This window comes from Oratosquilla oratoria, chromosome 20, assembly GCF_046742065.1.
Source record: "Oratosquilla oratoria isolate Oo_2021 chromosome 20, ASM4674206v1, whole genome shotgun sequence".
Taxonomy (NCBI): domain Eukaryota; kingdom Metazoa; phylum Arthropoda; class Malacostraca; order Stomatopoda; family Squillidae; genus Oratosquilla; species Oratosquilla oratoria.
Genome location: NC_134796.1, coordinates 47748295 through 47766679, shown reverse-complemented (window position 1 = coordinate 47766679; position 18385 = coordinate 47748295). Strand labels below are relative to the sequence as shown.

At 40.9% G+C, this 18385-nt stretch overlaps 1 protein-coding gene across 1 annotated transcript in view; it reads right to left on the bottom strand.

Moving 5' to 3' along the window:
* Positions 1-18385, bottom strand: part of LOC143036296 (carbonic anhydrase-related protein 10-like) — a 163073-nt gene that overhangs the window by 30341 nt on the left and 114347 nt on the right. The window contains exon 7 of the mRNA XM_076203545.1: positions 8100-8254. Within this exon, the coding sequence (XP_076059660.1) occupies positions 8100-8254 (155 nt within the window). The remainder of the gene's footprint in view (positions 1-8099; positions 8255-18385) is intronic.

Here is an 18385-nt window from a genome sequence, read left to right as displayed (position 1 = left end):
ACCTTGCTGTCCCGGTGTGTGGTGTGGGAGTGGTCTGAGACCTACCAAGAGATCGGCAAATAATGAGCTCTGAGCTCACTGCCGTAGGGTGGTGTCTGGCTGTCTCGACAGAGACTGCAGCAGATCCGAGGTGAATACACACACACACACACACACACACACACACACACACACACACACACTTTACAACTACGAGTTCAGAATTTGCATATTGCTTCTGCTCGGAAATATACAACATCATTAGCGACGCTGGAATTGTAGGATAATCATCTATTCAGTGACCTCTGCTTCTTCTGACTTTGTTGAGTAGTCCACTCAACTGAGTCAACTTCCATGAGGAGGACTGTGGCGGCGGTGATGTGGATTAAGATGGATTAAGATGGATTACAATAGATTACGCAGGATTAAATTGGCAAACCATACCGTCAGGAGACCTTTTGGTCTATAACGAGGGTGGATACATAAACAGAATAATGATAGAAGCAAATGGAGGGATCGATGATACAAACAAAATAATCCATGCAAAGACATACCAACGCAATTATGGTCCTGGAACGCATTAGCCTGGGTCAATAAGCAAGGACCCAATTCAAAGGAAATATTATGCAACATTATATATATATATATATATATATATATATATATATATATATATATATATATAAATACACATATACATATACATACAAATATACATATACATACAAATATACATATACATACACATATACATATACATATTTGTGTTTTGTGTTTGTGTTCCCCCTTGTGTTTCTGGGGACAACAGATATGTGCTTGGACAAACTTTAATTCAACAAAGATAGCGGTGCTGTCATCAGGAAATGACGTCATATCGCCTTCACATGGTGTGCGACTGTGACAACTACGAGAGCGACAGCCGCTCCGACATCCCCTCAAGGTACCATAAGTCCAGAGACCGGAAATCCGAGAACGCACGGAGCGTCCTCCTCAAAGGGCTCACTCCACTGCGAATTACCTCAAGTCCCGAGGTCCCCATGGTGTAATTACAGGGTTAATAGGCCCGTTCGAACAATCAAACTACCATTAGACGTATTACCGGTTGCGGAGACGGGATAGACGCCCGGCTGAACACTGCAAATAGACTTTCGAAGGAACTCCTTTGCCTGTCGAGCCAATAGGAGGTCCAAATATTCCCCCATAAGTGGGTGAGGTCTCCCCTTTTCCCCAAAGGACTCGTCAAGGAACCGTCACTCTGATAACGAGACTACTTTGACATGAAAACAAACTGGTAATCGGCTGTCAACTGTGACACGGAATGGTTGGTGTCAAAAGGAAAATTCTGTTCGTGGTACGGAAAAGTCTTTATGTATATATATTACAATATATGCGTTTATGTGACTGCTTTTATACGCACATACGTACATCATATATATATATATATATATATATATATATATATATATATATATATATATATACACTTCCACACACATACATACACACACATACACACTCACCCATACACACACATATAAATAAACAAACATTTACACATACGCAATCCCATGCCCCTATGCACACGCACACACATCCAAACACACACACACACACACACACACACACACACACACACACACACACACACACACACACACACACACACTACGACTCGGTGGCGCGGTTGGTAGGGTCTCCGACTGTCACTACGGCGGTCCGGGTTCGAATCCTGCCTAGGGCTGAAACAATTTCAGTATCGCTGCACTTCGAGTCGTTACTCCAACTCTCGTGGGCTGGGAGTTGGGTGTGTGTGTGCGTGTAAGGTCACAACATTACCCATAGATCGGTCATACGAGCTCTGAGCTCTCTTCCGGGAGGGAAATAGCTGTCGATCACGAGTCCAGCACGTGATCCAAAGAATAAGGTGAATACACACACACACGATAGATACATACATACATATACCAAGGCTTTTTTTCCCCTTCCAAGGGAGGTAGCCAAAAAGGGAAAGGCATAAAAACACTCCCACCCATTTCATCCCTAAATACACTCCACGCCCCTCCCACCCTTCCTCTCATCTGAGCACCTCCTGGATGACGGGTCATCCCTGCACCCTGCCCACCGCCCTGGGTCAGAAGCAGTGTCGCAAGACACAGTACATCCACAGCGAGGCCGCTTCATTTAATCGGCGACCCCCCCTCTCCGTCCCCCTTTGCATATAAGGAGAGGACGGGGAGAAATCCCTTCGGGCTGCGTCAAAATTTACTCACACATACTACCCCCCCACCCCCCCCGCCCATTCCTCCTCATGCAGTCACAACATCATCCATATACAACCATTCTCCACTCACCTCTGTCTTCCGTCCTCTCCCTTCCTTCCTCAACAGACATTCCCCTCTTCCCCAAAGCCCCCTTCACCCCATCCATCCACCTCATCCTAGGACGTCCCCTCATGTTCACTCCCTCCACATCTGCCTTCCATACCTCTTTTACTATTCTTTCTTCACTCATTCTTTCCATGTGTCCAAACCATCCTAATATTCTTTCATCAACCCTCTCTCCCAAATCCTTTTTCACCCCTGTTCTCCTCCTCACCTCCTCATTTCTCACTCTATCTAGCCTAGTAACCCCACCATACTTCTCAGACACCTCATCTCAAACACATTCAAACTCCTTCTCTCTTCTTCTCTTATGTTTCACGTTTCTGCCCCATACAGTGCTGTTGGCACAATCACTCCTTCATACAGTCTCCTCTTCGCATCCATTCCCAAATGTCTATTCCTCATTACACTCTTTAAACCACCAAGGCATTTACTCGCTTCTCTCAATCTACATTCTACCTCCACCTTCACTCCACCTTTTCCTGCTACACTTGCACCCAAGTATCTAAAACTATCCACTTCCTCCAGTCGCTCTCCCTTAATGTTCACTTCCAGTCTACTGCCACTTTCACCCCTTGTACATCTCATCACCTTACTTTTACCCACATTTATCTTTAGCTTTCTTCTATCACATACCCTCCCAAACTCTGCCACCAGCTTCCTCAATCCCTCCTCTGACCCTGCCACAAGCGCAGTGTCGTCCGCAAACAACAGCTGGCTCACCTCCCACTTTTCTCCATTTTCTTTAACCATCTCCAATCCCTGACTCACTACCCTAGCATTCACCTCTCGCACCACCCCATCCATGTATAAGTTGAACAGCCAGGGCAACATAACGCATCCTTGACGAAGTCCCACCTTTACTTCAAACCACTCACTCTCTCCATTTCCAATCCTAACACATGCTCTACTACTCACATAAAAACTCTTGACAGCTCCCAAAAGCTTTCCTCCTATCCCATAAATCTGCATAACCTCCCACAGTGCCTTTCTGTCTACCCTATCATAAGCCTTTTCCAGATCCATAAAAGCCAAAAAAACATCCTTCCCTTTTCCTATAGCTTTCTCACATATCTGTCTTACCACAAAGATCTGATCTACACAACCTCTACCCGTCCTAAATCCACACTGTTCCTCACCAATTACTCCTTCTGTTCCTCTCCTAATCCTCTCAATTAAGATTCTCCCATAAGCCTTCCCTACTACATTCACACTTGTCCCCTTTTCCCTTGTAAAGAGGAACTATACAGGCACTACTCCAGTCCTCCGGTACTCTACCCTCTCTCCAGCAAACATTAAATAATCTCACCAACCAGTCCACCATCACTGAACCTCCCTTTTTCAGACATTCTGCATGACATCCATCCAGACCAGGTGCCTTACCTGCTTTCATCATCTTTACAACTGCCTTCACCTCATCCTTCCTTATTTCTCCTCCATTTTCCTCACTCATCACTCTCATTTTCTTCGTATTTCCCACTGCAGCTATCTTTCCTTCCCTATCCTCCTTCACATTCAGCAACTCCCTAAAATATTCTGCCCATCTTCCCCTCACTGCCATTTCTTCCATTATCAACTCTCCATCTGTACCTTTTACCTTTTCTTCCCTACTTGATTCGCCTCCTCTTCCTCTCTTAATTTCTTTCCAAAACATCTTTTTATTACTTTCAAAATTTTCTGTCATACTCTTACCCCATTTCACATCTGCTCTCCTCTTTGCCTCCTTTACCTTTTGCTTTACTTCTCTTTTCTTTTCTTTGTACGTCTCATATGACTCCCCTGTCCTCTTTTGTAACCAATCTGTGAATGCTCGCTTCTTCTCTTCTACAACCTTCTTTGTTTCCTCATCCCACCATTCACTACCCTTTCTTCTATTTCCCCTGTCCTTCTTGTTCCACACACCATCCTTGCACACTTTAAGACTCCCTCCTTGAACCATCCCCATTCCTCCTCCACACCCATCTCTGCTCTATCCTTTACTCCCTCCCACTCCTCCTTCAGCTTCTTTTCGTACTCCTTCTCCTTTTCCTTTTCATTCAAGGAGTTCACTCTAAGAACCTCCCTACCTTTTGTCCCTTTCCTCCTTCTCCATCTATCCTCCACTCTCAACTTACCTTCCACCAAAAAATGATCTGATATTCCCCCACCCTCTCCCCTTAGCACATGTACATCCTTAACTCTTCCTATCATAATCCTATTTACCACTACCACGATAGACGCCTAATCAAATTGATGTAGGTTTACTTATGTACCAGTGAATTTCAATGCCTTGATGAAAAACAATGACAGCTACTCTACAGATTTCTTTGCTTTTCAATGAGAAGTGATTAGATTAATTTCGCCAGATCGGTTATATTATTCCTCAAATTTATTAATGCATGGGACTCGCGTGCATTGATTTAAGAACAGTATCTATATATGACGAGCTTATACTGCCGGAGTGGATAATCTATAAACCTAATATAGAGGTAAAAAAAAAAGAAAAAAAAAACTCTAGTGAGTTTAATTGAACTTGAAGATTTTGCTCACTAATGTTACTGAACTCTTGTACTTTTCTCCATTCTCTTCAAATTATATTTTATCACATAAGAACATAAGAATGAAGGAGACTGCAGGAGACTATAAGGCCTACACTAGGAAGTTCCCTGTCCATTACCACCCATCATTCCCATCCATAAAGTTATCTAATCTCCTCTTAACATAATCAGTTGTTCTAGCACTCACTACGTGGTCACTAAGTATATTTCATTCGTCAGCTATACTATTATTAACCCAGTTCTTGCATATTTCCTTCTTAAATCTAAAATTCCCCAGTTCAAATCCATTACTGAGTCCTGCCCTGGTGTCTTAATATGATGACCTTGTCTGCACCACCCTTGTTAAAACCCTAGACTTACCTCTATTAGATCACCCCTCAGTCTACGTCTTTCCAGAGAGTGTACATATTTTCTTCTTAAATCTAAAATTCCCCAGTTGAAATCCATTACTGAGTCCTGCTCTGATGTCTTAATATGATGACCTTGTCTCCACCACCCTTGTTAAAACCCTAGACTTACCTCTATTAGATAACCCCTCAGTCTACGTCTTTCCAGAGAGTGTACATATTTCCTTCTTAAATCTAAAATTCCCCAGTTGAAATCCATTACTGAGTCATGCCCTGATGTCTTAATATGATGACCTTGTCTGCACCACCCTTGTTAAAGCCCTAGACTTACCTCTATTAGATCACCCCTCAGTCTACGTCTTTCCAGAGAGAAGTTAAGATGCCCCAGCCTTTTTTCATACGGTAAAACTCTGAGCTCCTGTATCACCCTCAATTTTTTTTTGTCATACATTAACATCTACAGTCCACTAAGATCTGTAATATAATCAACCGGTTGAAGAAGTATTTGTTTTGTAATCAATCCTAGGCAGACTAACGTGACCAGGATGCATGTATATATATTTTGCACCGCTTCTACTGGAAGTTTGTTTCGACGATGGTTGGAGTGGCTTGCAAACAGAGGGATTGTTTACAAGTGTAATACTCTATATGAATACAGCATGAGTTATGTACCAATACCCTTTTGATAGCCCAGAAAGAAAAAGAAAAGAAAAGAAAAGAAAAAAGTATTGAAAATAAAAGAAAATCAAATAAAAAGGGCATATATAGGAAAGGAGATGAAAAAAAAATTAAAAAGACAATATGAGGAAAGGAAAAAGAAAAATGTATGAATAAGTTGTACAATCTGTCAAACATATACCAGAAAAAAGGAGAGAAAAAGGAAGAGAGAGAAAAAAAGAAAGGATCATAACTGAACAAACTGTACAATTAGTCAAACAAATGACTTGGCAGTGTTCAAATTGTATCGGTCATAAAGCGTCGATTCTACCTCGTAATTCACACAAAATTTGATTAATCGTCCACTGACAGTTAACTAAATCCTATCCATATAAATAACAATGTGTACGGACGTTTCAGCCCCATTCATATATACCGCTTTTAAGTGATGCCTTGTTTTACTATTTCATTATAGACAAAGATATTGTGACTTCACAAAAGAGAATTTCAAAGGTATCCTACCAAGAAAATCTATTATGAACGCATAACCCTTACTGAAAGTTAGATATATATTTTCACTTCTAAGAAAATATCTTTTGGCTTTGGAAAGGAATTTCAGTCAGTCGAATATGTAATATTTTCTATTCTAATTGGAATAAGAGGATTTTATTTCATAGGTTATGTCACTCTTGATTCCTGAAATCAATCGTTCATCTATGCACTTGGAAGTCACCCCTCAACGGGGAAACCTGACCTTACTGAAATATTCAATTCTTTATGTGCAGTGAATATTTGATTTAATTGAATATCTAATAAAGTTCTCAATGAAAATTAAGTATATTCTTTCACTTGAAATAAGTTTATTGTTCTCTTAGTTAATAATAAAAACAACATACCAAATGTTATTTGATATTATGTTAAAAAACAAAATAGCTGATTTATCAGGTATGCAGAAATGAGGCCGAAACGTCCGGGACCAAAATGTCCGGGGCCAAAACGTCTGGGGTTGACAATTTCATGAGACCGAAACGCCCGGTGCAGAAACGTCCGGGGTCGACAATTTCATGAGGCCGAAACGTCCTGGACCAAAACATCCGAGGCCGAGACGTCAGGGGTCGACAATTCTATGAGGCCGAAACGTGTATCCTACCATTACTATTACGACATATCACACGGCAATCCACAATCCACACACGTACAAGAAGACACTAGCCTTTGGCAATACCTCCAATCTTGCACCTTTCACATTTTCTAATGATAAACAACTGAATCAAGACTATGCAAGCTACATCACGCAATCACACCATCGTCCAGCTCACCTTATGTCACCAGACAGTTTATCAACTATTCCTTATACCTACCAAGCTACATTATCGTAATTCCAATACATACACAAATTCATGGCACATCAACAAATATAAACAAAGTAATTAATACTAAACCCATTGCAATGCAACTAACGCACATATATTACAATATATAAAATATATCTATTGGCATTCACCAAAGGTGCTTAGCTAAACATATTCCCATTTATAACGGTCGACTGCGTTCGCCAGAGAAGAGGAGGCTAGGGGAGACACTATCCCTTAGTCTCGGTGGGGGAGACATTCCCCCTTGGGAGATTATATCCCAACCTGTATATATATATATATATATATATATATATATCTATATATATATATAAATATATATATATATATATATATATATATATATATATATATCAACAAGTATCTGCCAAATAAACCAAGAAAACCAGAAGAAGGTTTATCTGATTCTCGTTAAGCTTATTGTGTAGCCCCAACATTTTGACGGCTACAAACTTCCGAGGCCGAAACGTCCTAGCCGAAATGTTTGGTATTCAAATACCAAAACTTGAGAGGCTACGAATTTCTCTTTTATGTTCAATGTAATAAAGCTTGATACGAAGAATTTACATGAAGATCCCCGAGTGGGCTCTCAAGAGTTAATATTTCCTGATAGTGTTGATAGTGTTAATATCTCTACCACTTCTGTGTTTTCAATAATAAATAGATACATGAATAAATAGATAAATAAAAACAATCCAGATATATTTTTCAGATATCTACTAACGTACACCTTCCAGTAGCAACCAAAATCTGGAAACACTGTCAACACACATTGAATTGTGCACGAGAAGAGATTAAACAGAGAGAGAACCTTGACGGGCTTACCAGGGATTTGCTGATGTAGAGTGGCTTATTTGGCACCAGCCACGTAACCGTCTCGTGGCAAGCTGGCTCGGTCAACGACCCGTCATAGGTCAAGTAGTGGTCTGTGGTGGGCAGGAGCTCGCTGAGTAGGAGTGGTCGAACTGTCGTGGAGGAACCTGTGGACCAGACAAAGAAAAACGAGGAAGGTGAGCATACGGTCATGTCCTTCGGTAAACTCACGAGATCCACCTCTGGTGTAGCTCTCCATTTTGAAAAAAAAATGTAAATTTTTTGATAAAAATTATATGATTACTTACTGTTACAACCAATGCAAAAGCAGTCATAACACACACGAAAACACACACACACACACACACACACACACACGCACACACACACACACACACACACACACAAATTGATGGCGCAGTGGTAGAGTTCCCGGCCGCCACTACGGAGGTCCGGGTTCGAATCCCACCCAAGGCTGAAACAATTGCAGTATCGCTGCGCTGGGAGTCATTACTCCAACTCTCGTGGGCAGGAAGTTGTGTGTGTGTGTGTGTGTGTGTGTGTGTGTGTGTGTGTGTGTGTGTGTGTGTGTGTGTGTGTGTGTGTGTGTGTGTGTGTGTGTGTGTGTGTGTGTGTGTGCGTGTAAGGTCACAGCATTACCTATAAATCGGTCATATATGAGCTCTAAGCTCTCTTCGTAAAGGGAAATAGCTGTCGATCACGAGTCCAACACGTGATCCAAGACCATGGTTATTCATACACGCATACACACACACACACACACACACACACACACACACACACACATACACACACACACACATACACACATACACACACACAAACACACACACACACACACACACACACACACGTATACACACACACAAACACACACGCACGTTATATAAACTCACGGTATGGCAGTTTGTCATGAATGCGATAAACTAATCAAATTGCATTTTTCTATTGCTTCATACGTCGAAAGTTATTTCATATCTTGGATGGGCACAATATGAAGCCATAGATATCGTTGCGAAGCAGCTTTGGCCTTTATATTTACCGGCTAGCCCGGCTGGCTGTAAGTACATACTTGCCTGATAGATGCCTGAGTTGCTGGGGTCCGGTATTTCGCTCGCGAATTCCAGGCCCGTATTTCAGAGCCTTTTCAATTTAAGAGAATCATTTGCTTTTCATGGACCTTTCTCGTAATAATGTGCATATTCTTCATCGGTGCCTCCCCGGGCGTTCAAGACGAAGAGGGCAAGGAGCCGGACCCTTGCTCCTCCGGGCCAGGGAAAACGCCACCCAAAGAGCGAGGGAAGAGGACCTTAGAACCGGCGAGGATCTAACAGCGAGAGGAAGAAGGTCCACCTTAGTAAGAACCTCCAAGGAGGCGAGGGGATGAAGGGCATCATCTCGAGGACCAAGGACGCCTTAGCGTCAACGAAAAAAGAAAAAAGAAGAAAAAAAAAAAACAGGAAACCATAGAGCCTCCGTTGAAAAGGAAATCTCCGAGTTCGCAGGACATCATTACAATCAAAGGGTTGTTATGTCACCCTAGCGAGGTCCCTGAAGTGGAGAGATATCGGAGAGAGGTGGTGGTTGGGGAGGAAGAGAGGGGATTGGGGAGGAAGAGAGGGGATTGGGGAGGAAGAGAGGGGATTGGGGAGGAAGAGAGGGGATTGGGGAGGAAGAGAGGGGATTGGGGAGGAAGAGGTGGTGTTCGAGAAGATAATGATGAGTTCGTGAAAGAAAATGCGGATTGGGAAGATAGAGATCTGATTGAGGAAGACGGCGAGTTGGGGAGGAGGAGGAGGAGGAGGACGGGATGGGGTGAGGGGAAGGACAGGGGCCAGCCGAAGGGATGAGTAAAAGAGGAAGTCGGAAAGAAGGCCGGAATGTAGGAAATCAGGGGGAGGAGGAAAAGATGAGAAAGAATTTTTTTGATGAGCTGAGGGGGAGGAATGGAAATTAGCAATAGGACGGAAACGAAAGCAAAGGAGAAAATAAGTGGATTTCGGGAATTAATGGCTGAACAATGCAATAACGAAGAGTGACATGTATAAAAGACGGATGAAAACACGCGCGAGGAATGCGGGGATGAGAAAACATGCAAGGGAGACAGAACGAAAGATAACATTATTTCTGGAAACAGTTAGGTGACCAATGTCAAACCAGAAGAAGAAACAGCATTAGACAGAGAGTGTACCTTAACTGAATGGAACCTAGTGGCAACAGACAGGGGCAATGGGAGACGGGACAAAAAAGGGGGGGGGTGAAAGATAACATTATTTAAACAGTTACGTGACCAGTGCCAAACCAGTAGAAGAAAAAGCATTGGACAGAAACTGTACCTTAACTGAATGGAACCTAGTGGCAACAGACAGGGGCAGGGAACTGCCTAGTGTAGGCCTTATGGTCTCTTGCATTCTCCTTCATTCGTATGTTCTTATGATTATACTAAGGGTTTGCAAAGGTTATACGAAGATAAACGCCATATTTCATCAACCACATATTAAGGTAAGAATTGTTGGATGCAAGTCAAGAGACTATGATAAATATTACTGAAGAAGCTTAAGAAGGAGAATAAGAAAAATTCTGAAAAAAAATGAAAAGAAAGACCAAAAGAGTTGAAAATTATGAAAAAGGAAACTCAATGAATGGGAAGGAGACAGGAGGAATTGTCTTCAAGAAGAAAGAGGAATAGGGAAGTATGAGAAACGAAAGAAGGAGGAAGAGACAACGAGGGAGAGAAAATATCAAAATGATTAATGAAACATAAAAGGAGAATGGAGAGATGGAGTGATGGTGATCTAAGGAAGCAGCCAATGAAAGAGATATCAATGGATAAGATATAATTCAGAAATGGAATGTATAAACACGAATGATGGGTAGAGATAGATAGATAGATAGATTATTTCAGACAAATGAGAGAGAATGTGGGTGGGGAAGGGCAAATGAAGATGTGTTAGGAATAGAGTTTATTGCCCTAACGTTGCGACCAACTTGGTCTTCTTCAGAGGACTACCTCCTATTCCTATTCCTAACACATCTTCGTTTGCCCTTCCCCACCCACATTCTCTCTCATAGATAGATAGAGAGATAGATAGATAGATAGATAGAGAGAGAGAGAGAGAGAGATCTGCAAAGCAGCAACGTTGTGAATGTTGTCGAATGATGGCAGAACGATTAGCTGCATATATCGGATCAAAGGTAAGTAGATAAATGAACTGACAGGTTGACAGACAGAAAGACGGGCTGACAGACAGACACGGGGACGGACGAAGGGACGACGGTCAGAAGGACAAACAGACAGACAGACATTCAAAAAGACAAACAGAAAGATATACAAATTGACGGGTAAGAGACAGATTGAGGATCGTACAGACAGAAAGCCAAACTGACAGACGGATAGATAAAAACCGGTCAGACAGATATTCCGATAGATGCTGAGGACAGACAGGTATACAAATAGACAGACGGACAGAGGCACAGTCAAATGACTACGGAATACCGGATGATGGGTAGTAAAATACGCTCAAGATGAAAAATTCATTAGAATTCGTGCTCCATTGGCTGCAAATACACGGGATATCCTTCGTAAGAAAGATTTGATCTAAGAATTTCGCATGTTGGACTCGAATGTCTTTTTCTCAATTGCAATTCTGGAAAACACAGGATAGAGGACGAGAAGGAAGATATGTAAGCATACAGGATGTTATTGGTCTCTAAAACTAAATGGAAGTAAATGAGAGAGAGAGAGAGAGAGAGAGAGAGAGAGAGAGAGAGAGAGAGAGAGAGAGAGAGAGAGAGAGAGAGAGAGAGAGAGAGAGAGAGAGAGAGAGAGAGAGAGAGAGAGAATATATCAAGAGACGAAAATATAATAGATAAGATCAGAAAGCCACAGTGAAGTAGCAACAAAGTATAGTCAACAGCGAAGGTCAGGAAATCGGATCATAGTGTGGTCTCCCGAAGAGAGACAGACAGACAGACAGACACACACACACACACACACACACACACACACACACACACACACACACACACACACACAATCAAGGATAATATAGAAGGGGCAGAAACATGTGTGAATTATATATTCACTTTACAACAAATTATTGAGTTGAAGATGGAGGGAATATGACCACCGAAGTATTCGCTTGTTCTTGTCGGACATGGTCTTGAGGTTTGGCGTCAATTTTCTTCCGTGGATTGCGGGGACGGTAGTTGCTTGGGACCTTTACCTTGCTGGTGGTCTGGAACAGTTCACACATGAACGCAGGAGGCAGTGTCCACGCTACAGCCACATCAGTGACGATACCCCGAGGTCATCTGAGGTCACCTCAGGCCAGGATTCGAACAGGCGCTCGAAATCCACACGCGGTTACCAGACGCTCGCGTTACCACTGAGCCACGTTAGTGTTGTGTCACTACGACCGAGACGCGAACCGCGAGAGGTTCTTGATGCTTCTTCGGATTCTTTTGTCTTGACTTCTGCAACATCAGCAATTTGCGTTCTAATTTCCCTGGTGGAGATCATTACATAGCTCCACTCTTCTCCTTCTCCCAAACAATATCAACGTGTCACGGCTTAATGGTGGTAACCTGTATTCTCTTCCTTTTTGCCTGACAAGTCACCACAAGTCCACGTCACAAGACACGTGTGTATATATTATTCTTATAGTTTTATCTCTGTGTATTATTCCTCTGAAGAAGCCTACTCTGTGTAAAACGATCTATTTATCTATATAGATAAATATATAGATATAGATAGAGAGATATATAGACATACATAGGCAGATAAAACAGATGAATAGATAGATATAGACAGACAGATAGATATAGATATAGGTTGATATACTGTGACAAGAATGTGAAGGTAAACGGAAGAGCCAATCCTTGTTCCTAATTTATCGTCAATGCTACCCAGTTCTGTAGGAATATGGTGCATTTTACAATACACTTTCGTTTTTCCATTGTAAAGCTAAACTTCAAAGAAATAAACAAACAAAAACAGATAAAAATACTCGTGTCAACATCTTTCCTGATGAAGAGCACTTAGGTCACGTGAAAGAAAGATGTGTCCATTAGAGGCAAAACGGACGATGATGAGAAGAAAAATCTCGACAGTGAGTTCGGGAGTGAGTTCGTGAATACAGACCTTCCGACAGGCTTTTGTTACAAGATGATGTCTTCCGTCCAGGACTTTTGCCCTAAATTTTCTTTTCTACCAGATGGAGAAAAAAAAAAAAAAAAAAAAAAAAAAAAAAAAAAAAAAAACACTGGTTCCAATATGTTTATTCTTGCTCACATTAAAGTTGTATGCATCTTAATCTATTTATTCCTTAACAGACATTCCCCTCTTTCCCAATGCGCTTTTCAACCCATCCATCCATCTAATCCTTGTTCGCCCCCTCATGTTCACTTCTTCCACCTCTGCCTTCCACAACTCATTTTTCTAATCTTTCTTCACTCATTCATTCCATGTGTCCAAACTATCCCAATAGTCTTTCATCAATCCTATCCCACAACTCCCTTTCCATCACCGCTCTCCTCCTCACCTCCTCGTTTCTCACTCTATCCGGCCTCGTAACCCATACCATACTACTCAGTCATTTCATCTCAAACACATTCAAACTCTTCCTCTCTTATGTTCCATGTCTCTCCCCCATATAGTGATGTCGGCACAATCACTCCTTCATACAATCTCCTCTTAGCATCCATTCCCAAATATCTATTTCTCATTACAATTTTTAATCCCCCAAGGCACTTACATCCTTCTCTCAATCTACATTCTACCTCCACCTCTACTCCTTCCTTTCCCGCCAAATTCGCATCCAAGTAGCTAAAGCTATCCACTTCCTCCAGTCTCTCTCCTATAATATTCATTTCCAATTTGCTGCCATCCTCTCCTTATTGTACGTCTCATCACCTTACTTTTACCCACATATATCTTGAACTTCCTTCTTTCGCACACCTTCCCGAACTCCCTCACTAACTTCCTTAATCCCTCCTCTGGTCCAGCTACAAGCGCAGTGTCCCATATACATTTATATATATATACATATATATAAATATATATACATTTACATATATGTATATATATATATATATATAGTTACAATGGCGAAAAGCGTGAAAGGGATTTGTTCCGATCCTTACCCCTTGCCAACTGGTGGGCTTGGGCGTTGTGTAAAACAGGAATTGGGGTCGCAGATAAGTCTCAAATTAGGTTTAAGAATGAATAGAAATAAAACAAATGTAATGTTCAACACAAAAGTTCAAAGTAAAGATTATAATCGATGGTCATAGTCTTGAAGTTCAGGAATATAATTATTTAGGCCAGATGGTGAAAATAACCAAAGATCATTATAGTGAAATCAAACGACGTATTACAATTGGTCGGAAAGTGTTTGGTAAGTACAATAGAATCCTGAGAGGCTCTCTACCTTTATGTCTGAAACGTAAAGTCTAAAATCAATGCTTTCCGTCAGCAATAATCTACGGGTGTGAGACTTGGTAACTGACGAAGACGATGGAGAGAAGCCTAAAGACTGCACAGAGGAGAATGGAGAGACCAATGATGGGAATAACACTGTGAGACCGAAAGAGAGCAAGTTGGGTGAGAGAGCAGACTAGAGTTAAAGATATTGTGGAGGCGGTAAAAGAGAGGAAGTGGAATTGTGGAGGTAAGTTAGTATGCCGAGAGATGGGAAGCAAGGAAGAGGAAGACCAGAGAGAAGGTGGAGAGACGAGATTGAAAAGTTTGCAGGAGTGACGTGGCAGAGGTTGGCGTGGTCGTGTGAATCATGGAATGCTATGAAAGAGGCCTTTGTTCAGCAGTGGACTCAGGATGGCTGACTTAATTTTATGATATATTACACACACACACACACACACACACACACACACACACACACACATATATATATATATATATATATATATATATATATATATATATGATATATATATATATATATATATATATATATATATATTTATATATATACACATATACATATATATATATATATATATATATATATATATATATATGACGTAAGTGGAGTAGGAAACACAGTAGTCTTAGCCTGAGTTTATTCCTGATTAGTTTCCCAGGTATGCTGATACCTGCGAAACTAGTCAGGAATAAACTCAGGCTAACACTCCTGTGTTTCCTACTCCACTTACGTCAACCTATCACAATGTCTCTCTCTCTCTCTCTCTCTCTCTCTATATATATATATATATATATATATATATATACATATATATATATATATATATATATATATATATATATATATTATATATATATATATATATATGATGAAATACGCAAGGCAAGGCAAAGTGACTAGGATGAACAAAACAAGCCAGAATACAATTAGAATCCTCCCCTTTCTGGGTAGCCGTGAGTCGACCTCCTGATGCAAGGAATTCCGTTCTCAAACAAGTGTGAAGAAATCCCTCTCCATTAAATAACAACAAGTTACGGGACTCCACGGGCGCAGACCACTCCTGAAAGACTCAACCATTAAACAGATTGCCTCACTGATTGTTTAACTTGGTCGGGGACTTGCGGGTTAGCGAAGTTGTTTAGGGCAACTTCGTCTCGAAAGACTTCCCAAGGCGTTTACAAATTATCTTCTTACGTTGTGTGAATGCGCGCCTGATGATAAACTTTGGATGTGATGGCACGAAGGATCGTAATCTCTTCAGCAGACTTATACACTCTATTGATTTATTCTATTTCCAAACTACGGACAGACAATTCTTTCCAGCTCAGTAGTCCATTCCGGGCTTAATAGTTACATAGTTTTATGATCAATAATTAACGTTTCTATTCTCGCCTTAATAATATAATAGTTTTTCAACAATAACCAAAGTTTCTATTCTTGCCTCAATAGTTAAATATTTCTATCATCTTAACTATCGTTTCTATTATTGCCTAAATAGTTTTATCTGTAATAACCAACATTTCTTTTCTCGCCTCAATAGATAAATAGTTTTATCAGCAATAACCAACTTTTCTATTCTCGCCTCAATAGTTAAACAGTTTTATAAGTAATAACCAACATTTCTATTCTTTGGGACATTATAGCACCAAAGAGACGGAAACGTAGGCGATACAAAGGAATGATTTAAGGAAAATAGCAATAGAATGAATGGACGGAAATTAAAAGTGATAAATAAATAAATATATATACATATATATATACATATATATATATATGTATATATATATATATACACACACACATATATATATATATATATTTATATATATATATATACATATATATATATATACACACACACATATATATATATATATATATATATATACACATATATACTGAGCGGAGATTCACCCGCAGTCATATAAGAATGCTACGTTACTCTGGTCCATAGGGGACTGGATACACAAGTCAGTTAGCATTCTTTTATGCCAGGAGATTAATATCCACTCCGAATGAAATTCTGATCCCTTTAACTTTTATTCTCCCTCCGTTCTGCTACTCCCTTTAACTTTTATTCTCCTTTATCGTTACTCCATCTCTTGGGGTACAATAGCATCTTCTACGATAGAAGCGACGGTCAAACTCTGCCCACTTGTGTTCTGTGTTAGAGGGGGTTCACACGGTCCGCGTTCGACGGAAACGTGTTTGAAGTGATATGTGAACGTGTGAACGGGGTATTTGGGGTTTGCCCAACGTGTTCGACAACCAAATACCCCGTTCACACATCACTTTAAACACGTGTCTGTCGAACCGCGTTCAACGAACCGTTCGTCCGTGTGAACCTCCTCTTAGGCAGTTCTTCCTTTATGGAGTCGGTTCTCTAACTGGAACCGCAGAAAACTGATATTAGATCGAGATCAGGTGAATCACTTTAGTTCATTACGAAGAAAACTTCTACTGTGAGTAATGGTTACTTATCACCGTCGATAAGTTCTTATATAGCGAAGGTTTCGTGAAAATAGTTTGTTCTTTTCAATAATTTATGATGATATTTGTATGGACCACTATATTTAAGAATATGATGACTTCTACTCTGGGTACTATTTATTTATCATTGATGTAATTAGTTCCTAGAGCGAAGGTTTCGTGAATATAGTTTGTTCTTTTCAATAAATTATGATGGTATTTGTACGGAACAATATATTTAAGAATACGATGACAACTTCTACTCCGAGTACTATTTATTTATCATCGTTTTAATTCGTGCTTACAACGAAGGTTTCGTAAACGTGATTTGTCCTTTCCAATTATCTATGATAATATTTGTACGGAACATTCGATATTTAAGAATACGATGACGACTTCTGCTCTTAAGTACTATTCATTTACCATCGCTTTAATTCGTGGTTACAGCAAATGTTTCGTGAACATAGTTTGTCCTTTTCAACGGCCATGATAGCATTTGTACGGAACTCAAATGTTTCATTTCGACTCGCGTCGACTCCAATTAACACATTTCCTACTAATTCCAGTCCTCGTCGAGGAAGACTCCCTTAAAGGCTACGTTATTTGCGCAGATTCTGTCGATCTTCGGCTTCGTTTCAATCGCTCCTTCCTTCCAGGAATTCTCCCCCTGAGCTCGGCAACGTGAGCATCAATTTCCAATTAGATCGAGGAAAAGGATATTGCTGATTACACTGTCCTGATTGCTAGGCCTGCATTGCCCCCAAACAATATCGCTGATTACTCCAATCAACCTACTAACGTTTGGGCGGAATTACCTGCTTTCGTTTCTGCTGATCGAGGGGGAGACGCTTCTAAACCATGTGAACAAGAGGACAGCGAGTTAAATCTAGTGGTTACAGAAGACTATCACTTGCCGTTGTTGTATGACTGCATAGGACAGAAGTCACAACTTAGACACAGATCAAACCTCGGAAGCAGTGATTTTTCATCTGGGGATGGTCTACCGTCAACCTAGGGGTGAGGGGTGGCGTCCATAAACCCCGCTAGGGGGTGATGGGGGGTGGGGGTGTTGGGGGGGGGGGTTAGGGAGGTTAGGAGGGTTAGGGGTGTGTGAACAGTATTACAAGCGTAACCACGTACCAAAAACTAATGGTAGTTAGAGGATACCCAACGATTCAATTCAGTGTTGACAAAAAGTCTCTCCAGTAAGCTAAAGAAGAACAGCAATGCATAAAACTCCGTGATACGCCCCTAAAGCCAGGTTGAGAACACCTGGCTTCTGACTTCACCACCTCAACAGACCCAAGTACCAGAGGCTCTGTATAGCTAAAGAAGAACAGCAATGCATAAAGTCCGTGATAC